This window comes from Rasamsonia emersonii (genome assembly GCF_000968595.1).
Source record: "Rasamsonia emersonii CBS 393.64 chromosome Unknown ctg1118621760071, whole genome shotgun sequence".
NCBI lineage: Eukaryota > Fungi > Ascomycota > Eurotiomycetes > Eurotiales > Trichocomaceae > Rasamsonia > Rasamsonia emersonii.
The window spans coordinates 33898-56686 of NW_013563216.1; the positions used below are offsets into that span (position 1 = coordinate 33898).

General features: G+C 51.9%; 9 protein-coding genes across 9 annotated transcripts; 5 read left to right on the top strand and 4 right to left on the bottom strand.

The window, feature by feature from the left end:
* Positions 1-824: 824 nt before the first annotated feature.
* Positions 825-1932, top strand: T310_3480 (Aspergillopepsin II; the record flags this gene model as incomplete). Its single annotated transcript, XM_013473640.1, has 2 exons — positions 825-1612; positions 1776-1932. The coding sequence occupies 2 exons, from the start codon at positions 825-827 to the stop codon at positions 1930-1932; spliced, it is 945 nt and encodes a 314-aa protein (XP_013329094.1).
* Positions 1933-3214: 1282 nt separating this feature from the next.
* T310_3481 (uncharacterized protein) lies at positions 3215-3976 on the bottom strand (the record flags this gene model as incomplete). Its single annotated transcript, XM_013473641.1, has 5 exons — positions 3215-3238; positions 3309-3373; positions 3462-3577; positions 3675-3687; positions 3925-3976. 5 exons carry the CDS (start codon positions 3974-3976, stop codon positions 3215-3217), a joined length of 270 nt encoding a protein of 89 aa, XP_013329095.1.
* Positions 3977-5137: 1161 nt separating this feature from the next.
* Positions 5138-7326, top strand: T310_3482 (Beta-N-acetylhexosaminidase; the record flags this gene model as incomplete). Its single annotated transcript, XM_013473642.1, has 2 exons — positions 5138-6159; positions 6213-7326. The coding sequence occupies 2 exons, from the start codon at positions 5138-5140 to the stop codon at positions 7324-7326; spliced, it is 2136 nt and encodes a 711-aa protein (XP_013329096.1).
* A 697-nt stretch (positions 7327-8023) lies between these two features.
* Positions 8024-9845, bottom strand: T310_3483 (MFS transporter, SP family, general alpha glucoside:H+ symporter; the record flags this gene model as incomplete). Its single annotated transcript, XM_013473643.1, has 7 exons — positions 8024-8424; positions 8486-8776; positions 8844-9323; positions 9380-9575; positions 9633-9696; positions 9745-9778; positions 9827-9845. 7 exons carry the CDS (start codon positions 9843-9845, stop codon positions 8024-8026), a joined length of 1485 nt encoding a protein of 494 aa, XP_013329097.1.
* Positions 9846-10863: 1018 nt separating this feature from the next.
* T310_3484 (TfdA family taurine dioxygenase) lies at positions 10864-12162 on the top strand (the record flags this gene model as incomplete). The annotated part of the gene is made up of 4 exons (XM_013473644.1): positions 10864-11240; positions 11289-11392; positions 11554-11966; positions 12028-12162. 4 exons carry the CDS (start codon positions 10864-10866, stop codon positions 12160-12162), a joined length of 1029 nt encoding a protein of 342 aa, XP_013329098.1.
* A 394-nt stretch (positions 12163-12556) lies between these two features.
* On the top strand, positions 12557-14201 carry T310_3485 (phytase; the record flags this gene model as incomplete). Its single annotated transcript, XM_013473645.1, has 2 exons — positions 12557-13299; positions 13352-14201. 2 exons carry the CDS (start codon positions 12557-12559, stop codon positions 14199-14201), a joined length of 1593 nt encoding a protein of 530 aa, XP_013329099.1.
* Positions 14202-14573: 372 nt separating this feature from the next.
* T310_3486 (Alpha-ketoglutarate-dependent 2,4-dichlorophenoxyacetate dioxygenase) lies at positions 14574-15878 on the top strand (the record flags this gene model as incomplete). The annotated part of the gene is made up of 4 exons (XM_013473646.1): positions 14574-14617; positions 14743-14872; positions 14933-15142; positions 15225-15878. 4 exons carry the CDS (start codon positions 14574-14576, stop codon positions 15876-15878), a joined length of 1038 nt encoding a protein of 345 aa, XP_013329100.1.
* Positions 15879-16201: 323 nt separating this feature from the next.
* Positions 16202-20672, bottom strand: T310_3487 (Secreted protein; the record flags this gene model as incomplete). Its single annotated transcript, XM_013473647.1, has 11 exons — positions 16202-16811; positions 17242-17485; positions 17588-17825; positions 17883-18131; positions 18177-18275; positions 18322-18586; positions 18648-18856; positions 18906-19153; positions 19205-19521; positions 19613-20416; positions 20500-20672. 11 exons carry the CDS (start codon positions 20670-20672, stop codon positions 16202-16204), a joined length of 3456 nt encoding a protein of 1151 aa, XP_013329101.1.
* Positions 20673-21145: 473 nt separating this feature from the next.
* T310_3488 (uncharacterized protein) lies at positions 21146-22447 on the bottom strand (the record flags this gene model as incomplete). Its single annotated transcript, XM_013473648.1, has 1 exon — positions 21146-22447. The coding sequence occupies one exon, from the start codon at positions 22445-22447 to the stop codon at positions 21146-21148; it is 1302 nt and encodes a 433-aa protein (XP_013329102.1).
* Between the last annotated feature and the right edge of the window lie 342 nt (positions 22448-22789).

Sequence of the window (22789 nt, forward strand, 5' to 3'; positions counted from 1 at the left end):
GTGCCGGCATTGCAGCCAATAATCTGTCATTCCTGACGCCTCGTCGGTATAATCTCATTTAGCCTTGATCTCAAGCTTATCATCGCCATTCACGGCATCTCCGCTGGCCAGCCATGGCATCGTGCAATCCTCGATCCGCCCCTTGGATACCCGTTGCTAAGCATTGCCTGCCGAGACTCGGCGTCACCGGACCCCGGATTCTCATCACGCAAAACATGGCAATAGACAGAGGAAGCGTCCCTAGCGCGTGCCCAGCCAGCCGTCTGTTGCTTGTCCCGAGGTGGCTGAAGTAGCTGGATCTTGGCATGCTACTGTTCGCTACGGCCGTTGCAATATTCCAGTAGAGTCACCATCATGAGGACAGCACAGCGTGAGAAAGAGACTGGTAGAAGGAGCCTCTCCCAATTCCGTATATCCAAGGACAGAGTCTTTGGATGTTAACTACTCTATGAGTTTCTAACCAGACAACATGCCAAGCAATGTGCAAATTAGCTCTGATAGAAGGGTGGTATTAGCAGCATGCTGGCACACAGACTAGGCGCATTAGATGCATTGGCCTCCCACCAGAGCCAGCATGAGATGCTGATCGACACGCCAGCAGCCATCATCCGGCCAGACACTATCTCGTTCAGGCAGGTGATCGCAACTTTATCCCTGATAGCAATGGCTGGACCTGCGGGACATCGTGTGAAGATTTCCTGTATCCAGAGGCCTGCGCCTATAAAAGGGAGGACATCGCCGCTGGTTCTGCAGTTCATCCTCAAGATCATCAGCAGTTCTCCTCCATTGTGGCTCATTCTATACATCCGTCTACCGCATTCAAGATGAAGTTCTCTACCCTCGCCAGCACTCTGCTGCTCTCGAGCCTCGCAGTCGCTGCCCCCCTAACTGAGAAGCGCCGCGCTGCGTACGAGGCTCGTCGAGCTGTTCGCAACCGTCACACCAACCCGCCCTTCAAGACCAATGTCACCGTGGACGGCCCCAACAACAAGCACGTCGAGTACAGCAGCAACTGGGCCGGCGCCGTGCTCGTCGGCACCGGCTACACCTCTGTGACGGCCGAGTTCGTCGTGCCCACGCCCTCGGCGCCTTCTGGCGGCTCGTCTGGCACGCAGTACTGCGCCTCCGCCTGGGTTGGTCTCGACGGCAACACCTGCACCAGCGCCATCCTGCAGACTGGCGTCGACTTCTGCGTCCAGGACGGCCAGGTCTCGTACGACGCCTGGTACGAGTGGTATCCGGACTACGCGTACGACTTCAGCGGCATCTCCGTCAGCGCCGGCAACACCATCAAGGTGACCGTCGACGCGACGAGCACGAGCGCCGGCACGGCCACCGTCGAGAACGTCTCCACCGGCCAGACCGTCACGCACAGCTTCAGCGGCGAGTCGGCCCATCTGTGCGAGTACAACGCCGAGTGGATCGTCGAGGACTTCTCCGAGGGCAACAGCCTCGTGCCTTTTGCCAACTTTGGCACCGTCACCTTCACTGGCGCCTCGGCCACCGACGGCGGCTCGAGCGTTGGGCCGTCGGGTGCGACCATCATCGACATTGAGCAGAACGGCAAGGTTTTGACCGACGTGTCGGTGTCGGGCGACGAGGTGGTCGTCCAGTATGTTTGAATGCTGCATCGACCTGTTGATATGAAGAAACATCTTGTCTTGTTCAGCCGTTCGACACAAACCATGTGTATGTACATACATACATAAATCATGAGATGTGGCCACGACTACATGTACATACAGACATGAGTATATACGATTGAACGAGTACAGTTACGCATTACAGTGCATATCATCTGGTTCTCAATTAGCTACAGTATACAAGCCCTCAACGACTCGCTCCGCTCGTCCAGGCTTGAAGGGGGAAGACTACCTAGGCTTACTAATGCCTGTAAATGCTCCGGACCTTCGGCCCTCCGCATGCCTGTAACATAGACTTATATGAAGCCTATATAAGGGAGCCTATATGGAGCTAATACAAAGCCTATAGGGAGGCACTATAAAGCCCATAAGGGAGTTTATAGGGGATTACAAAGCCTATACTAAACCTAACACGAAGCTTAGTATACCTAAATGCTCCGGACCTTCAGCCTTCCACATACCTATAATATAAGCTTATATAAAGCCTATAGGGGAAGCCCTGTAAAGCCTATAGGGGAGATACTGTAAAGCCTACAGGGATGCCACTATAAAGCCTGTAGGCCTATAAGGGAGGCACTGCAAAGCCTATATCTAAGGCAGCGGTTCCCAGTTTTGTTGTAGTAACTAACTAGTTAAGTTATCCTTATATGCTTACATAAGAACTACAGACGGGTGCTGACTAAGCAAAACTGACCAATCACATGCGCTTGCGTGCATTTGTCCGCGAAAAAGTGTATTTCCTTATACTAAAGGGAGATGAGCAAGTTGGAGATATCAATTGCAAGTCATCGCGTCGAGTATGTACAGTACATACTGTACAACTAGCACAGACAACACGCTAAGAACAGTTCGAGAAGGTCGAACAGCTTCTAAAGTAACCAACCAGCATAGTCTATCCAATCCTATTCAATCCCATTCATCCCGCATATACAGCAAAGTCTATATTCAAGCACAGATCTGAACGCCTGCACATCCTTCCTCGTTCAGGAATAGATGCCGAATCGCAATACAAGATCCATCCATCCTGTCCATCCAACGACGTCAGATCATCGCAGATCTCAATAATTAACCGTTCCTGTGCGCACGTGCTGTCGTTATCAAAAGACACGTGGACTGCAGTGGCCTGCATATCACCAGCTGAGGACGCTGGTTGGTGGCTGTTTTTGCCATGTGGTTGGCATGGACTAAGTGACCCGTAGCAATCTCCGTAATTGGAATGATATTTGTTCTGGAATCGTCTCGTCTATATTCATTTTTGGAGTTTAATGATACGACAGCGAGACCACTCCAGCTCCGCTAACATCCCATGATCTTGTATTCTGCGTATTACTGCCTACGCTGAGACTTGGTTACCTTCAAGCGCTAACTTTGCGGCCGTCATGGCGTTTCCCTTTCTACCTAGCTTTTTTTTTTTGGACTAGCTGCATACGCTAAGGCTATTCTAAGGATGAGTCTACTTGTTTGTGTGTCTGATCTTCGTATGCTACATACATGTCTACATAAACCCTTAAAGTCTGCTACATAATTTTGTGTCAGGAGAATTCTCGGCAAATTATATGACTCTGGCTTGCTTAAATATGCTCATAAATATCAAACTATGGAAATGTTCTAGAATAGATTAATCGAATCGAAGCAGAATATACTAAAGTAGAATCAGAGACATACTGTCCTCCCATGAGATTCGCAAAGGCTAGAACTCTTGTATGAGGTCACAGCAGATAGAAGACTACCTATCCAGAACAATACCCAATTTCATCCGCACAGAACACAAATTGTCTATCAATAATTCCCTAAAATGTGTATCCTGATATAGCTGACAGAACCCTTCTGTTTTCATTTCAGCGAGAGGATAACTATCACCTGGAGAAGCTGGAATGTCATCTTCACCATCTAAGCACAGATTATTGGCCATGAGGGGTATAATGAGGTCTGGTCTACGCGAATGAAAGAAGATTCCAGAGAAGTGATGACTGAATCGTGTTCTAATTAACACGACATAATCTTCGGAGTTAACCTGTATAAATTACCTACCTTGCTGTGCAGACTATATCAGGTCTGTTAGCTACTATCAGGGTTTACCACTGTGTGGAAGAACTTCATGAGTCACGAGAAGGATTCGGTTGTTTGCCGTATGGGGTGCCAGGTTTGAAATAGTTGATTAATTGGTAGGGTTAGATCCGATAATTCATATCAATAAAAGTCTGTTTGGGAAGACGTCTCTGAAAATCGGCATTTATTAGGGATAATAAGTTTTGGAGAAATATTACCCACATGTACTTACTTCTATAGCCCTTTCCATCTAAGGAGAGAGACGACTCGAAAAATACATACATCGCTACAACTCCTTACTCACTACATGTACTTTTTCAAGATAAAACTTTAGTATCTTCTATCTGGAAACATTCTAATATACATGATTACATGTATCATTCCTCTCTAGCAGGAATGCTCCTCTTAACTGTGATTTCCTTCTCGAAAATGCGACGATTTATATTTAATATTTCCCCCATCGCATAGTGACTGACCGTTTTTTTTTTCCCGCAGATAGTACAGGATATCTGCCGTGGTAAGTGACTTGGTCAATTTTTTTTTGAAACTATAGCAGTCCTGTATGTACTGTAGAAATATGCAAAAAGAAAGAAAGAAAGACACAATTCTCGATTGTCAGCACATTGCAGGTCGATACTCATCCTGCCGCTGAGCAGACTCGTGCACAATCAGTGCCATGTCATTCCAGCGTTCTCGCCAACATGACTCGATGTATGTATGTATCGTGCAACATGGATTTTCCGTCTAGTATGACAGCTTCTTTCTGAGTTATGGAACCGGTTCCTGAACTTTGGATTAGTGAGGGGCTGCTCGTCTGTGCATGATATATTTATTCCATGTCAGTGGGACAGTTTCTCCTTGTCCTTTGACAGAGATAGCTACTCTAATTACCTTGTTTGTTGATAAGTACTCGACGATATCTCAAAAATCGGCCGGCAACGCAAATCCGTATCGACGCACGATAATAAAAATAATAATACTCCGTCCAGCATGCAGCACTATTCGAACCCGTCCTCGCGACGATACCCCATTCAGCCTAGTCCAGACCTTTAGACGCAATTTCTATTTCCCAAACGGGGAAAAGATTGACACTGGACGATAAGCGGAGCGAGTCAAGACTCAAACCCCGCATGGAATAACTGGAATAATGACATTGCCAATGCTCGATATTTTTCCACCGACGAGATTGATGATTGACGGCGGGTCTTTCTTTTCCTGGATAGGATGGAGATGTTCCTAGCTAGCTGCCTGCTTAGCTGGCTAGCTAGGTAAGAAGGTAGGTTGATAGGTTGCTAGTCAATTGGCACTTTGTATTGCCGGTGGTACCATGTAACCCTGGTCTATCTATCTCTTGTGGAATGCAACATGCGTAGAAATATATATTTATGACTTCATAAAAGTATGTATCTACATGACTAGAGGAACACCGACTACTCCAGCTCACAATGTTCGTCTCAAGCCTTCTCTCTTCAGCCCTATTACTCCTCTCAATTGCAGCACCAGCCACATCCCGCCTCGTGGGAATTCCCACCGTTCCATTCAACATCTCCTCCCCGTCTAAATTCGTCCTCAAATCCGTTAACGCCATCGTCGTCGACAGCAGATATGCGAATGCCACCGATCTCAATGGCACGACGCTGATTCCGCCCTCGCTGCACGCCTTCGCTGAGACTTTCGCTGAGGATCTCCATCCCTACGTTGGCGATGTCCCCGTTTCTCTCGGGAGCGAGGCTTCTCCCGGATCGATCTTCCTCACGCTGGGCGATGCGAAGGACTTTCTCGACGCAGCTGGTCGCCCAACGTCCGAGGGCTACACGCTCTCCGTGACCGATCGAGACGTCACCATCACCGGAGCCAGCCCTCTAGGCGTCTGGTGGGGAACGAGGACAATTCTGCAGCAAGCAGCGCTGGGCGATGGGAAGCTGCCCGTGGGCTCTGGAACGGACGCGCCGGGCTGGGGCATTCGAGGCGCGATGCTCGACGCTGGACGCCATTACTACCCGCCAGAATTCCTCGTGGAAATCTGCTCGTATCTCTCCTTCTTCAAGCAGAACACCTTCCACGTGCATCTGAGCGACAACCTCTACAACAACCCCAACTACACGCGCCAGCAGAGCCTGGACCTGTACGCCGCCTTCCGGCCCAACTCGGACGACCCTGCTGTTGCTGGTCTCAACAGGCGCGCCAACGAGTCCTACTCCCGCAGCGAGTTTGAGGATATCCAGCAGAAATGTGCGGCGCGGGGCGTGACCATCGTGCCTGAGATCGAATCGCCCGGCCATGCGCTGGTCATCACGCAGTGGAAGCCCGAGTTGGCGATTTCCAGCGACATCAGCCTGCTGAACATCAGCTATCCGGAAACGATACCCACGGTGCAGAGCATCTGGAGCGTGTTTCTGCCGTGGTTTCACAGTAAGACGGTGCACATTGGCGCGGATGAATACGTGGATGCGGCTCTGAGCAAGGAGTAAGCATTACTTTCCACCCAGCGTCTGTTCATTCTTCTTCTAACGCTTCCAGCGCCCTCGTCGACGAATACAACTACTTCGTCAACTCGATGAACGCCTTCATCACCAACCGCACCGGCCAGGCCGTCCGCATCTGGGGTACATTCCCCCCCTCGCCCAACGGCACCAACGTCGACAAGAACGTCTCGATCCAGCACTGGGAGTTCTTTGAGGCGAACCCCTACTGGGACTACATCATGAACGGCTACAGTGTGCTCAACTCCGACGACGCCTTCTACATCGTCAACAAGTACTCCGCCTCGTATCCGCAGGAGCTGAATATCACACGCATCTTCCACGGCGCGCCTGACGGCGGGCCCTATGCGCCGTACATCTTCGACACCAGGAACGCGTCTAACAACCCCCAGCGCGACAATCCCGCCGTGCTGGGCCATGTCGCCGCGCTGTGGAACGACGACGGCCCCAACGCGACGACCTACAGCGAGGCATACTATGCCTGGCGCAACGGCCTCCCTGCCCTGGCCGACAAGCAATGGGGCGGCGATCTGCTCGAGGACGAGTACGCGGACATCTTCGACCGGCTGCACGCGGCAGTCCCAGCGCAGAATCTCGACCGCGCCATTCCCTCCAAATCCAGCACCATCGTGCAATACGATTTCACGGACGGCTCGTCCAAGGTCAAGGATCTTTCCGGCAACGGCTACGATGCTACGACTAATTGTTCTATTGCCAACTCCGCCGTCTCCCTGACCCCGTCGTGCTCCGTCTCCACGCCGCTGGGATCCAAGGGCAGGAACTACACGCTTTCCTTCTCCGTGTTTCCGACAGCGAACACCACCGGCGCCTTGTTTACCGGCCCCGACTCTGCCCTACTCTCCGGCAACGGCACGTCTCCTGAGATCATGCTCGTGGCAGCCGGTAACGCCTTTGCGCTGAACTACTCCCTCCCGCGGAACACATGGATGCACGCCAGCCTCATCGGACGGGGGAACCGGACGTTCTTCGGCGTCGGCAACGGAACGGAGCTGGAGTTCCTGGCCAAGCTGGGGATCGACGGCGAGTACTTTGTCTGGGCGCCGATAGCGATCGAGGCGCCGCTGGCGACGATTGGGGGGGGTGGTTTTAGGGGGTTGATCAAGGATGTCAGGTTGGTGGATTATGCGTGATGTCATTTAACATCACTTAGACTGTTTATATAGCACAGCCTGGTGGATTGCATGCAATTATTACCATTCTTGCCCTGAGAGAAATAGATAGTGCGTACGGAGTACGGGTATTTGCTTCCAGAATGCGAATCGTGTATCAGGAAATATACATCCGCATCAAGTCCAAACTATCAATCATCTCCAATGTATAGACTTGCCAGAACCTCTTCCAAACCGTATCGTATCGTCGGCATAAAATCCTATTCGTAGACTTCATTCAACCTTCCAACCCGCGGGATCCTAGCGGCCAGCAGGCTTAGTTTCTACGCACGGAATCATTCATCGACAGCAAAGTCAAAAGAACGGATTGGTGTCCGGTATAAGCCAGTCCTCGTGGGGTCTGATCATCGACACGTGGGGCTGGGTTCGTGGAGCAGAGCAGAGGGTGGATCATGGATAGTCTCGATATTTCTGAGCAGTTTGGAGGATGATCTGGTCGAATAGATGGATACAATGTAGGATTATACCTCGATCGTAGCTCTACTGTCTCATGAGCAGAATTGTGAATCGTGAGTCAGTATATAGGATGCATCAGTTTCCACTTTCAGTATGATACAAGAATACAATTCCGGGACGATATAAATCCTCAGGTTTATATACAACATGATTTTATTCGATGACAGATAGTAGATAAATTGCTCATTTCAGCTAAATATAATCAAACCCTCTCGATATGTGTAACCGCCTCCTCCTTCTCCTTCATCACAACTCCCGCCCTCTCCGCCCCCTGCGCCCGATACGCCTCCACCCCCGTGCAGACATACGTCTTGAACTCCCTCACCGGAATCCCCGCTTCAAACATCTCATGAATCTCCTCAAGCGTCCGATCGCGCGTCTCCGGCAAGCAGAACAGCACAAACAGCACGAGCACCATGTTCGACCCGAACCAGATGTATCCGTACTTGGCGCTCCAGCCCAGCTGGGCCGGGTTGATGAAGTACGGCGCCGTGTATGTCCCGACCCAGTTGAGGAGGAAGTTCATTGCTGTTGCGAGACCGAAGGTCATCGGGCGGAGTTGGTTGTTGGGGTATTCACCGCCGAGGAGCCAGGCGGTTGGTGCTGTAAACGAATTAATGGGATTGCCAATATGTGTATGTATGTCTAGGGGATGGATACTCACCATACGCAACATACGCAAAAGTAAACAGCGCAATAAACGCAACGACCACTTTGCCAGATTCCGGACTGCCCGGCTTCGCGCTCCACACGATCGCAGGAATGAGCTGGAAGATGCCGCATGCCAGACAGCCGCACAGGATAATGGTGCGCCGGTCGACGACGCGCACGATGAACAGGCTGAATATCACGCCCAGCAGGCCCATGCAGGTGATCATGATCGAGAAGCCGAAGGAATTCTTCACCCCGGCCATTGTCAGGAAGTACGTCGTGTAGATGTTGACCCATGAGGAGCCTGATTGCTGTCAGTCTATGACATCTAGTAGGAGTAGGTAGTATCTAGTAGGCTAGACTAGACGCACCGTTTGCACTGTGGAAGCACACGACAGCAATAGACAGCAGGGACCGTCGACGATTCGTGCCCCGCCACATCTCCAGAAATAGATGCCTCCTGTTCGCGCGCACCTGCTCCCGCGTCGACTCGCGGATCTCGTTATACTCGGCCTGCAGCTCGCGCTCGTCAATGGCGGAATTGCGCAGCCGGCGCAGCGCCATCTCGGCCTCCTTCTCCCTGCCCTGCACCATGAGCCAGCGCGGGCTTTCGGGGAAGAAGATCATGGCCACGGACTGGATGGTCGGCGCGACGAAGAAGACGGCCAGCGGGATCTGGTACGCCAGCTTGCTGTTGATCGTGTGCGTGCCGTAGTCGACGCTGGCGCCGACGACGGATCCGACCGAGAGCATGATCTGGTAGATGCCCATGACGATGCCGCGCAGATGCGCCGGGGCGGCTTCGTAGAGGTAGAGTTGTCCGAAGGTCAGGTACCATCCGACGGCGATGCCTGGGATCGCATTAGCCTGAGTTCATAGAAGAAAATATGTCCAGGGGATAGCATACCCAGAATGAGCCGCGCGACGTAGAGCGCTCCTACGCTCGTCGTGCCCAGCATGATCGAGGTCGAAATCGCGTTCAGGATGGCGGCGGCCCATAAACCGCCTCGTCGGCCGACCTTGGAGCTGAGAGGGCCGACCAGCAGCGACGAAACGAAGGTGCCAATGGTCATGAGGGAGGAAATGAGCTGCTGGACCGTGGGCTAAACGACATGAGGATTAGTCGATCACCACGAAAGTAAGAACTATATCTGTCTTACGTCGATATTCCACGCCTTCAGCTTCGGCGAGTAATAGCCGTAAACCTCGAGAAAACCCGGCATGCTGAAGCGTATCAGTTTAGAATGACAGAAATGGATCGTCTTCACTCACGAGAGGAAGCCACCGACGAGTGCGTAGTCAAGGCCTAAAGACGTCAATTGAGCTCAGCCAGAAGCAGATCGTGATTACTGACCATATTGAAATGTCGCCATGGTGATGAAGGAGCAGATGAGAAGACATTTGACGTGGCTCCGCACGTCGAGTTTGAGGGGATTGGCAGTGATCTGGGCGGGTTGCATGTTGCACTGTAAAACTAAGTATCCGATTCAGGTAAATCAAGGTATACTACACTCTGCAATGTTCACCGACAGAGCAGTAGACACGTACAGGGATTTGAAAACCGAGATCGAGCAATTATATAAAACAGGCTATTAGCCCCAGTTTCGACAGCGGACTGCGCATTGCTAGGCGTCCAATCTGGAGCTTGGACTGAACGAAGACGATCTGGAGGCTACACCAATTAGGCAATTGATTTCCAGACCCCGCAAGTTTCGAATCGAACCGGTTGACCGTGCAGATTCAGCCGGGGGATTTCCAGTCTGACGTTTTACGTGAGATGACAACAAGCATGGCTTCGGCAGTTGGTCGTTCGCATTCAGCCGATGCAGCAAGTCAACAGGAGACATTTGTCATTGACGCCTTGGAAGTCTGCTTGGCTGATCCATAGTTCGACAGACAGCAAACCTGTCATGGAGTCACAAAGTTTACCCCACAACTTCATCGCAGCCACGCAGCGCTAATTTCCCGTTGGGAAAGCTAAAACAAGCTGACAGAATCTCTCTCGATGAGATACAACTGCCGACGCCCCACATCACGTGGAGAACAGGGAATTTCCCGGGTCTGGCATGCGCTGAAACAGCGGACGCCGTTCGTGTCTGGATACGATAGGCCTGTCATCATCGACTAATTTCCCCGGATTTTCGGCAGTCCGCTTCCATGTTGCGGGGGATGAGCGGGGCCCGGCAGAGAGAGAGGTCGAAATGCCGATTCAGCATATCGTCATGCTGTCATGCTGATGAGCGAAGATGCTGTCGAAGGGATAGGATATATAAGCCGGGTCCTCCTTGCAGGTCGACAGATCAGCACCAGAGAAGAAACAAGCATATAGGTACGTACAAATATACACAGAACATTCTTCTTTCGACGTCGATTTCACTACTAGATCTTACCATGGGCTCCTACACACCCGACGGCAACGGCGAACTGCGCCGCCAGCCGCTCAAAAACTCCGGTTCCATCGACCATCTGGAATACTTCGACGTCACGCCCATCATCGGGCGCGAGTACCCCACGGCCAAGCTCAAGGACATGCTGTACGCGCCCAACGCCGAGGACCAGATCCGCGACCTGGCCATCACCATCTGCGAGCGAGGCGTCGTCTTCTTCCGCGCGCCGCAGGACGACCTCACCATCGCGGAGCAGAAGCGCATCACCCTGATGCTGGGCGAGCTGACGGGGAGGCCCAAGGAGCACGGGCTGCATGTGCATCCGCTGTACCGGGATCCGAACAACATTACCATGGAGGATGGCACGACGGATGAGAATATGTGCGTTTCGCAATTTGCTCGAGGGAAGACTCGTACTGATCTGTCCAGCTACGTGATCAACGACGCAGCCACCAAGAAGCTGTATGCCACGATGAAGAACCGCACGCCGGCAACGGAGCCGCGAGACTTGGGGCGAGAATGGCACAGCGATTGTAAGCTTGTTCACGAGCACGGAGGACTCGACTGACCATAACAGGCCTTTTCGAAGAATGTCCGGCCGACTTCAGCTTCCTGCGCATGGAACAGACTCCTCCTTCGGGCGGAGACACGCTCTGGGTGTCGGGCTATGAACTGCAAGTTCCCTAGCAGACAGACAGCTCGATCGATCCTGCTAACCTCGACAGGTACGACCGCATGTCGCCGCCCTTCCGGCGCTGGCTGGAGACGCTGACGGCGACGTGCGCGCAGCCCGTCTTCCGCAGCGCCGCCGAGGCCGGGGGCTACGAGATCATGTCGCCGCGCGGCTCTCCGCTGAATGTCGGCGACAAGTTCGCGCCGGTGCACCCCGTCATCCGCACGCATCCGGTGACGGGCTGGAAGTCGGTCTTCGCGGGCGTCGGGCTGCATGTGTCGAGGATCAACGACGTCTACTCGTACGAGGACCAGATGATCCGCGAGTACATCCTGCGGCTGATTACGCGCAACCACGACTGCGTGGCGCGGATGCACTGGACCAAGCAGGCGGTGGCCATCTGGAGCAACGCGTGCACGCTGCATGCTGCGACGGTACGTATCAGCTCAGTCAGATACAGACTCAGTTAGCCTGGGAATACTCGACTAACATTAGTATTATTACCAGCCCGACGTCCACCTCGTCAGCGGCAACCGCACGGGCGTTCGCTCGTCAGGCGTCGGCGAGCGGCCATATCTTGATCCGGCGTCCAAGTCGCGTCGTGAAGCGCTGGGCCTGCCGCCGTACTAGACAAGCAGTGCTGGTAGATGGTCGATTCATGTAGTTAGAAATGACAATTGTGTTGTATCAGTCATTCTGCATCAGAGATATCCGAATACTCCGTACGCCGTAATGTCTTCCAATCCGATCGTCCGCATTAGCCAGGAGTAATCGGCAGAATCAGCGCTGTGATTGGCTGCTTCCTTATCGCGTCGCTTTCGGCAGGAGCGAGGGACGACGCGGGTCGCTCCTTCCCGATCGGTGATAAGATGCGCGCCTTCCGCATCGGGAAACGCGATGTAACGTCCGTGGCGCTAACCAGATCCGGCAGGCGATCAGGTGCAGCGAATATAAGACGAAAAACTTCGCAGCAAAACTCTCGCCAATTGCTTCGTTTCTGTTCATTTCAGCTAAATCTCGCCAGATGAGGGAGCTGGGCAGCTACTTCTCTGCAGCGCTGCTTGCTGCGGCCTCGCTGGCCGGCGATGCGCTCGCTGCACGCGCGTCGTCCGCCCCCGCCTCTGCCCCGACGGGCGCGACGTACGCCTCTGGCTTCGACATCACGTCCAGCTGGGGCAATCTGAGTCCGTACAAAGACGCACCCGGCTTTGGCCTGCCCAAGGGCGTGCCCTCCGACTGCGAGCTGTCGCAGGTCCATGTCCTGCACCGCCACGCCCAGCGCTATCCCACGGCCTACCCGCTGGACGGCGAGGGCATGCAGAACTTTGCCTACAAGCTCTCCAACTACTCCGCCGCCCATCCTGGGGAGCCCGTTGGCACGGGGCCTCTGGCCTTCTTGAACCACTGGAAATACCAGCTGGGCACAGACTTGCTGCTCGAGACGGGCGCTGCGACTGAAGCTACCTCGGGTGCCGACTTCTGGGCCAAGTACGGCCGTCTGCTGTACCGTGCTGGTCCTGGTGTCTCCGCCTGGAGTCCCGAGCTGAATGTCTTCCCCAATGGCACGGCACGCCCCAAGCCTGTGTTCCGCACGACCTCGCAGGCTCGAATTCTCGAGAGCGCCAGATGGTGGTTGAGTGGTTTCTTTGGCAACGTCGGCGCCAACAGCTCCTACTCGCAGTACGACCTCGTTATTATTCCCGAGGTCGACCCGTTCAACAACACCCTGGCTTCCTACGAGTCGTGCCCGGATGATCCGTTTGCGGGGTGGGTGATTATCATCGTGGCGTAATCTGTACTTTCGCTGACAATGATGTAGGGACTCGACCGCTGAAGTGTTTATTCCGCGGTATACGAAAAATGCGCACGCCCGCTTGTCCGCCTTCCTCCCCGCCGGCTTCAATCTGACTGGGATGGACGTCTACGCCATGCAGAATCTCTGCGCGTACGAATACGCCACCTTCAGCGCCTCCTCTTTCTGCTCGCTCTTTACCGAGCAGGAATGGCGCGACTTCCAGTACGCCATCGACATCCAGTTCTACGGCGACTACGGTTACGGCGCCACGTCCGGCCGCGCCCAGGGCATTGGATACGTGCTGGAGCTTGCCGCTCGCCTGCAGCACAAGCTGATCTACTCCAGCGACACGAGCATCAACTACACCTACGACGACAACACCGCCCAGTTCCCCCTGGAGCAGCCGTTCTACATGGACATGTCGCATGACGACATCATCGTCTCCGTCATCACCGCTCTGGGCCTGAATTACTTCAAGTATGGCAACCACGGGCTCCCCGGCGACGTCGACCATGCCGTCAACACGACGTTCCACCTGAACCAAATCACCCCGTTCGGCGCGCGCTTCATCTCCGAGATTTGGACCTGCCCCAGCGAGAGGAAGTCTTTCACGGACCTGGACCCGGTGCTGTACGAAAATCCCGACCTCTCGTCCCAGAACGACACCACGGATTATATCCGGTTTGTGTTGAACGGCGCCCCGGTGCCGCTCGACGGGTTGGTTGGCTGCGAGGGCGTTAAGGATGGTTTCTGTCCGGTGAAGAAATTTCTGAGCGGCGTGCCCACGCTGAAGAAGCAGGCCATGTATCAGCAAGCTTGCTTTGGGAACTATACGACGACGGGGCAGGTTGGGAACGGGCAGCCGCCGCAATAACTTAGCTGTATAAATATATAAACAGTACATAAATAAATATCGCTTGGTCATGCAATAACCACACTAATTCCTGTACAGAATGAAGATAGAGAACATGAGCAATCCATACTACTTAGGAGAGAAAGCGTAGTATAAACATTACCAGCCTATCGTATTACATTTAATTTACTACGACCATCGAATAAAACTCCTGTTTGTCAGCATCAATGCGTCATGTCATGCTGACTTCTGGCAAAATACTCCGTAGTCAACCCCAGCTTTCCCCACACTTGGGGCTCTCCTATCCCGATCGATCCGCATCCCGGTTTTCAGATATATATATATTAACGCTCTCGTAGAAACTATCATTTGTCATCCTCCACCTAGCCCCACATGCTTCCCCTCTCGGAGGATAATATAAGAAATGTTACACCACTGTAGAAAAAGAAGACGTTCGCGTGTTTGTCGGTAGATATATATTTGAACTTCAGCATCTCGTAGATTCTGACTTGCTGTCATCCATCATATCTTATCAGAGTTAGACTGTACTGTGTATATACAGAATGGACACCACCTTCAAAACCATCACCGTCAAACCCCTCCACCCAACCTTCGCCGCCGAAATCCAAGGCGTCGACTTTTCCAACCTTTCTGACGAGACCTTCGACGAGATCCGGGCTGCGCTGGCGAAGGTGTGTACCTCCCTTCCCTTCGCTAGAAACATCCCATTTTAATCTCTGTGGTGCACGCAGTACGGCGTCTGCGTCTTCCGCCGCACCGGCCTCGACGACGAATCGCATATCGCTTTCTCGCGCCGCTTCGGCGAGCTTGACAATATCAGGCGGTACATGGTCGGTGGTCGCAAACCGCGGTACAAGCACTACGAGCTTTTTGATGCCGGGAATGTGGATGAGAATGGCAATGTGCTGGATCCGGAGAGTCCGAGGGCGCATTATGGGAGGGTAAGACACATACTTTCTGAGAGGTTCACTGCGTGTTGAGTTGATATTTGAGTATTTTTGCTTATTTTTTTTGTGTTTGTAGGGAAATGCTCTCTTCCACGTCGATTCGAGTTTCAATCCCCGCCGCGCATCATACTCGCTGCTTCGCGCCGTGCAGCTCCCGCCACCTGGCAACGGGGGCAATACCGATTTCGCAGACTCGCGTACTGCCTTCGAGGAACTGCCCAAAGATCTAGCCCGAGAACTGCTAGAAAACGACTATGTCGGCGCGCATTGTCTCGCGCATTCGCGCAAAGTCGCGTCTCCGGAATTCTTTAAAGACCTGGACGCGGCCAGGGAGAAGATGGCTCGTCATCGCATCGTCCAGCGCCATGAACCGAGTGGGCGGATGAATTTGTATATTGCTGCCCATTGCCATCATATTGAGGGCGTCTCGCCTGAGAAATCGCAGCAGCTGCTGGATACACTGATGAGACATGTCACGCAGGACAAGTACGTCACCAGCATCGTGTGGGAAAATCCTGGGGACATGATCATCTGGGACAATCGCTGCGTGCTGCACCGCGCGACGGGCGGAAGCTTCGAGGGGAAGTATATTCGGGATTTGAGGAGGACGACTGTGCATGATGATAGCCCGACGGCTTGGGGGTTGAATCAGGTTGATGAGAAGGCGGACGATTGGGTTTCGAGTGTTGCCCATGCGACTAATAATGCGAGGAGTGTCGAGGTGCACTAGCCTTGTTATGATTGCAGTCACTTGATTTTTCCAATAAGTTGGATGCATCTAGATGAATATAAGTACCAGAGACTCATTTTGTTACTAGTTGACTTGATTGTGCTAGACAGAAGATACAAGCTGACATGATTTTTACCCAGAGTCAATATTGTACAATATATATTGTAGAATAATCGTGTCACTGAAGTAGAACTGCATCTACAAGTGTTATATTCTCCTTCTGTCAGGACTCTAAACCTATTAACTAGACTCCATTATTATCTTTATATTAGGATCTTTAGGAAAGGTACTACAATATAGTACAATTATTCTCGGAATGACGACTAATCTCCACCCACGACTACCTCCTTATACGGCACCACAACCACATCCTTCAACAATCCATAATTCCCCGCTGGCGGCGGAGGCCCTCCAGCAACAGGATCACTTGGCCCTGTTCCCGACGTCTGCAACTGATACCAGATGGGCCGGAGGACATTGCCCAGAGGAGTCGCCACGACGGCTTCGACCACGTTCGTTCCGTGAACAAGTGTCTGTCCGATATCTGCTTTTGCGGCTGTGACGTCCAGAGGCGGCAGTTGATGTCCATTCACGCTGACGCGGAGGGTGTGTACCACGAAGCCAAAGTCGATGATTGCGCCGTCGACATCGACGCCGTCAGAGGGAGGCCACTCAAAAGAGGTAGAATAGTAGCCTCTTCCTGAGACATTCTGCAGCCCCGGAATCTCCTGCCACGAGACAAGCCGGGGGAGATGGTGCGTTGTGTCGTATTTTCTAGCGCCGCCCTCGATGTCGGACAGGTTCGATGGCGGGTCCCAGTGTTCGACTGTCAAGGTCCAATTCTCCAGCGTGATGGGCGAACTTGGACCAGTGGAAGAACCTGCTTTGTACCGTTTGAGACCGTGTACGAAGGAGAGGATGACCCGGGACCGACTTTCAGGACAATGTTGCCGTCTCCCGAGGGTGCAACGTCCAGGATCTCATCTGACACATCAGTGAGATGCGTGTGAGGATAGGAAGACGAGTTCAGTGGTTCCGGGAGGAATGCCACGATGGTAGATTGATTCCCTGCCAGTTTGATCGGAATCGACGTCGAGTTCTCCGACTGCGTGTACGTGAGGATAGAAGTTTGCTCGCCCGTCCAGGCGTTGAATTCATACGGGATCCCAGTCAAGTTAATTCAAGCGTGCCTTCGGAATACTCCTCGCCAAGTGGTGATTCCATTGCGTCGTTGTACACGAAAATGTAATCCTCATTCGTCTGGTTGTCTGATCGTCTGATCGTGAACCATGTTCTGTTGGTGGACAGTCTTGTCGCTGGCAAGATCCCCAGTGATGCCAGTGTCGAAGCCAGTCCGTCGTACGAGTCTGTGACATGGACATTTGGCAGCGACGTGGTTTCGTTCAGCGAGTGTTGTGCATCCGCGATACTCTTCGGGTCCTTGGTTCCAAGATATGACGACGGAAGACCGCCAGAGAAAATGATTGGGAGACCGGCATGAGCAAACTCGACGAGTTTCGACACGCCGTCAACGGTGAGCGAGTCGTTGGCTCTGACGACCATCGCCCGGAAGGCCTGCGCATCAGGAGCGAGAACGCCATCCTCGACTCATGCTGTTGGCAGCACAAAGTTGTCCGGGCTTAGATACTCGTACGAGTAACCTGCATTGTTAGCCTGAGTCCTCTAAAATATGATGAAAATAATCTCACCCTTTTCTTCCAAGTCTGTCGGTTCGTATGTCCTGTTCGTTATGTGCCCTGGATACGTGGTGATTTTCTGCCAAAAAGCGACGTCAATCTTCGGCGTTCCAGACTGGAGTATGTAGTTGTTCCGCGCGACGAAGTCGATCTGATCGCGGTAAAACTCCCAAGCAGGTTCGTGTGGACCATGCATCGAAGAGTACTGATAGTTGAACGTGGTGAACACCGGCCATGTCGTATTGCCGTACTTCAAGACAGCCAGGCGTCAGCACTGTAAATACATTCAGGAATGAGGGAATCTCACATTTCCGGAATATGGAAATCCATGGAACACAAACTGGTTAATAGACCCAACGAACGAGCGTTTCGTCTTCCAGAGCAACTCGGGCAACGTCTGAGCGAACGCCTCGCCGCGAACAGCACCGCACTCAGACGAGACGATACGTCTGCTGGCAAGATTCGCAGGGCCTGCGTACTGACGATACCCGTCGATCAGGTCGGAAAAGTCGAGCGATTCGCATTCAGGAGCATCGACAGTGGGGATGTTTGCGAGCTATAAATGTCAGTTGCGCATTCTGACATTTGAGGTAACCCGTACCATGTCCATTGGCAGGTTGTATGATACTTGGGCAGAAAACTCTAGACCCAGGTAGTCTTCGGCCCACGTATTTAGATATTTATGATATTGCGCCGCAAGCTGATGCCATTAGCAAGTTCCTGTCGTATAGCTGCGGCAGACTCACCGTCTTTCGATAGTCCGCAATATGACTGTTTCCGTTATCAGGCTCATCGGTAACCCACCAGACCGGCGGATTCGATTGCTTTGCATGACCATTCCGGTGGAACAGTATAGGAAGCCACTTGGATATTGAATAACCGTGATCGGCCTGGAAGAGGCTGGACATGTTTTGTGTCCAGTACACATTCGCTTCGATTTCAACGCTGTCCTCCCAGCCGTAGTTTCCTACATCCATGAGCAGTTCCCGCGTGCCGTTCTTTGAGGATGTGCTGTTCCCAGAAGTTGGTCGTCGTGTGTGCGCCAAGTTCTGAGAAATGATCGACCGCCCACGAGCCGTTCTGCGCAAGAGATTTCGCCGGAGTCTGTGGTCCACCCAGATCTTCAGGCCCATCCTGTGCTCGGTAGAGGGAGTGGATGAGATAGATAGCGAAGACGGTGTAATTTAGCCCTTGAACATTGCCGTCGAATTGAACTTCCAAGTGCCCGTTTGCATCGACCTTGCTGGTAACGTCCGTCAGGCTGGATGTAGCCAGCGTTATCTGCGTCCGGTTAAGTGGGAGATCTCCGGGTAGACCTGGTGCAGCTGACGTGAGAACCTCCGACTTCGTCGCCAACGCAGTTACCGCAGCTTCCAGTTTTCCTGTGCCCCATCCTGGCAGGGTGTCGTTGGAAGTACCTCTCTACTGGCACAGATACGTTGAAAGCGACGAGATCCCACATGAGTCCATCAGAATTGGCTGGGGCGGGCACACCTGTCCCCTGATTCGGTCCCATGGCGAAGTCCATAATCAGATTGTTGTCTTTGTGGGCTTGTGCCATGGCCTTGAAGAGAGTGTCTGTCTAGAGTCAGCAATGCTCAATAACTTCATTATCGGACCAGAACATACTCCATGCCTCTGTTCCAAATCCATATGTGGCCCATGAAACCGGAGCAGCGGTTCCTCTTCCTGCATTTGACGGCGGACCACCGTACAGATAGTAACCTAGAGCCTCCAGTCCAGCAGCGCCTACATTGCCAGCAGCCTGAACGTCGCGGGCAACGATTGCAGGGTCAACCGAAGCATCCGGAATCCAGTATCGAAACTTGGGTCGCACGTGGACGGATGGGTTTGAAAAAGTCCCTTTGTCCACAGGGGCATTGACTGAGGGATCTGGGCGATTCTTTTGCAAGGCTCCGGCCAAGGGCCAACAGTTAGAAAATGTTCTAAGACAATATAGACATCATCCGAACGATACGGAGGTCCACCAGACACGCTATTGGCAAAGTTGACAAGAAAAATCATCCAGTCCGTCACTGTCTTATATTGGATAATACCGTTGTTGTGGGGTATTCTGATTTTTCATCGCGTATTCGAACTTGGTCATGGCAGGAGGCGCTATGTTCTAAGAGAAAGAGTACCAAGTCAGGGTCAGGGTTCGGTGCGAGAGAGACGGAAAGAAGGAGGCTCAAGTCATCACTAGTCTGAGCCAATTCGGGGTGCTCCAATATTTTGTGAGACACATATTTGGCCTGACGATACAAAGCGGTCAAATGGAGATAAGAAATATGCTTGACATTGCATGGTTGGACGTGATTCCGCACGTTCCACATCTGGCGCCAGAAAAGATCTCCAGTATCTGTGTCTGTCTCGTTAGGGTAAAAGGATGGAAGTTGACTATGACTGTCGAGAATCCTTCCGAGCTCATCCAGATATTTGAGAAGCAGGTCCTCCCCAGAAATATGCTCCTTGGTCAGCTGATTGTAACAATGGAGGAAGTTGCCATAGTATGGAGAAATGACTGTACGCAAGTAGTCATTCTTCGTCCTGGAGAATTTGAACTCTGCCAGACATAAGCGGCTGAACTCCTTAGTAAAATTAAAGCTCGTGAGTCTAGCCTTTATTGGGCTAATTATCAAGTCGTCTTGAAGGTACTCTCGCACAGTACGATGAAGGAATTGGACCTCGTATTTGAAATAGAGGTTGTCGGAATGCTTAGTAGGTACCATCTCCAAGAGCCCCTTCGACAATGTATCGAGCTGGCATCGTAGATCTTGATGTCTTATTTTGATTTCCTTGTCAGAATAACCTCGGACGGGGCCCTTAAATGGGAAACCGGGTCTTCAAGGTCGTCAAGCCAAGAGAAGATAAGAGAATTAAGGGGAAACCCACTACGAGTTGCGATTAGAAATATTTTGTCAAACCTTTTGCGATTGGCGGGGTCAATAGAACCCAGTAGTTTGTCGAACAATTCATCCAAATCTTTAGGAAGTGCCTTCAGCTTCTGTCGTAGAGCCGAAGGTGAGTCATGGTGACCAACGCCATTCAGAAGTGAGTAGACGACAAGGCGAACCCATAGGAATACGCCATCTGCCATTGTCGTTCACCAGATCCAAATATATGTCTCTGATTCTGTTGAAGTTGACATCTCTTTCAAATTTTTCACAGCAAAATCGATGAATATCGCGACGAGTGAGCTTGTGGAGGTGAATTCGAAGATTGGGATTATCAGAGAAAGTGCTCAAGAACGCAGTATGCGGTCGACTGCTGACACAAATCTTGATATCCCCAGAGTTAGCCCAATTCTGGAGATCCCGTGCCAGTTCCCAATGTTCGACACTTTCTCCTTCATATTCATCAAGGCCGTCGATGAAGAAACAGAAACGATGTTTTGGGAAGGTCTGTTTGCCTATCAGGCGGTTGAATGCCGCCTTTATCTCAGGCAACCGAAATGGAATACCGTCGAAAACTCCTTCGGTTTCAAGCATGTTCCACTGGTCTGGAAAGATCTCCTGGATGAGATCAGGGCACTGCTTCAAAGTCTCGAAGAGAAGAGCTCTATAGAGTCCCTCAAGTGACATCTGTTAGTTTGTCCACAGAGTTCCAGAAAAAGAAATTCGCAAAAACCAGCTTTTTGTCGCAGGCCCAGTCTTCAAGCTCTCGTCGAACACGGGAATGTTGAAAGAGAAATTTCAGTAGAGTAGACTTCCCAGACCCGGCTTTTCCAGAAATATAGAAAATCTGACCGCCTGAATTAAGCCACTTCAGGAAAGAGTGTCGCGTACGTTGTCGCATTACTGGTTCTTCGTCATCATTTTCCCCTGTGACACTGGCTGCGCAATCGCTTCGGTCTTCGAGAAACCATCTGAAAGTTCCTTTCTCCGCGTCTGTGATATTGTCCTCGCGGCTATTCATAGATTTGAAATATAGCCGACGCAGAACACGATTCTCTCGCGACATGGATGTCGTCATTGACTGCAATCTAGACAGAGAAGAGCGAATCTCTGTCAATAATTTTATCTGCTCCGCTTCATTTATTTGTCGGGTTTCCGCGTCCTCTTTTTGTTCCTTTAGTAGCTTTTGAATCGCCTTCCCTAGTTCTTTTCGAAGACCAGCGAGCTGGCTTGCACTTTCGGTACGCATCTGTAATCCTTCATTCTCCATCCTGTCAAGCTGCGTCTTGGTGGATGACTGTCGCTCACTGTCATTCAAGGTTAGTAATAGGTGTATACAGACAGCAGCGGACTCGTACCAGAGAATGAAGTTCACCCGGAGGAGAATCTGTGATCGGTAGCTATCCAGCCTCTTCTCAATAGACGCTATCTCTTTCTCTTTCCTCATGCTTGCCAGTTTTACTTTGAGACTTTGCCACTTCGAGTTCTTTTCGGTGGCCTTAAGTTTCTCTAGGATTTTCGAGAAGTCCTGGGACAAGTCGTGGCAGTTGTCGGCGAGGACGATTAGAGCCTTTTTGTGTTTGGTTTTTCCTTCCACATCAGAAATTAAACCTTCCGTGGCTTCTTGGAGGTCTGCAAGGATTGTGCTGATGCAGGCGTTCTCGGAGGTCGTTCCATTGGGCGATTTGTAGACTTCATAGGCCCCTGTAATCACCTTCCACGAGAAGTCGATAAAAGTGAATAAGTGTGCATCATTCAATTCGAGACTTGTATCCTCGCCTGCGCCATCGGTACTTTGAAATGGACAGGATAGCCTCCCAAGATTTCCTGGTTCTTGCCTGTGGACCGATTCGTCGGGTGGAATAGTGGCATCATCCGAGACGAACAAGACGGAGCCAGCCAGCTGCAGATATAGCCTTCCGGCCCTTAAGTCGAAATGGCTTTCTCCCCAGAGCCGATTTATCTCGGCATCTTGCATCTCGAATAGCACATTTGGAGGTACAAAGACAGGCTGCAATGCCACCGTGTCGACTCCTATGACATTTAGCTGATGGGCATTGATCAGCCACATCAACGGCCCGGATCCCTGAGCCTGTGTCAAGATCAGTGACCATCTGTGTGCTGGCTGTGGTCGGCACAAGATGGAGTTTGCTGTTCATCGACAGTGATGAAAGATGGAAGCGTAAGAAGGCTCGGATTCCTAAGAACTGTACTGTACATACAGGAAGGTAAGAGAAATAGGCGTTCTACCTTTTAGGCAAGACGCTAAACTAAAAGAGGCAAGAGGCAGCCAGTCACTGCAACATTGGCTTGCGACAGA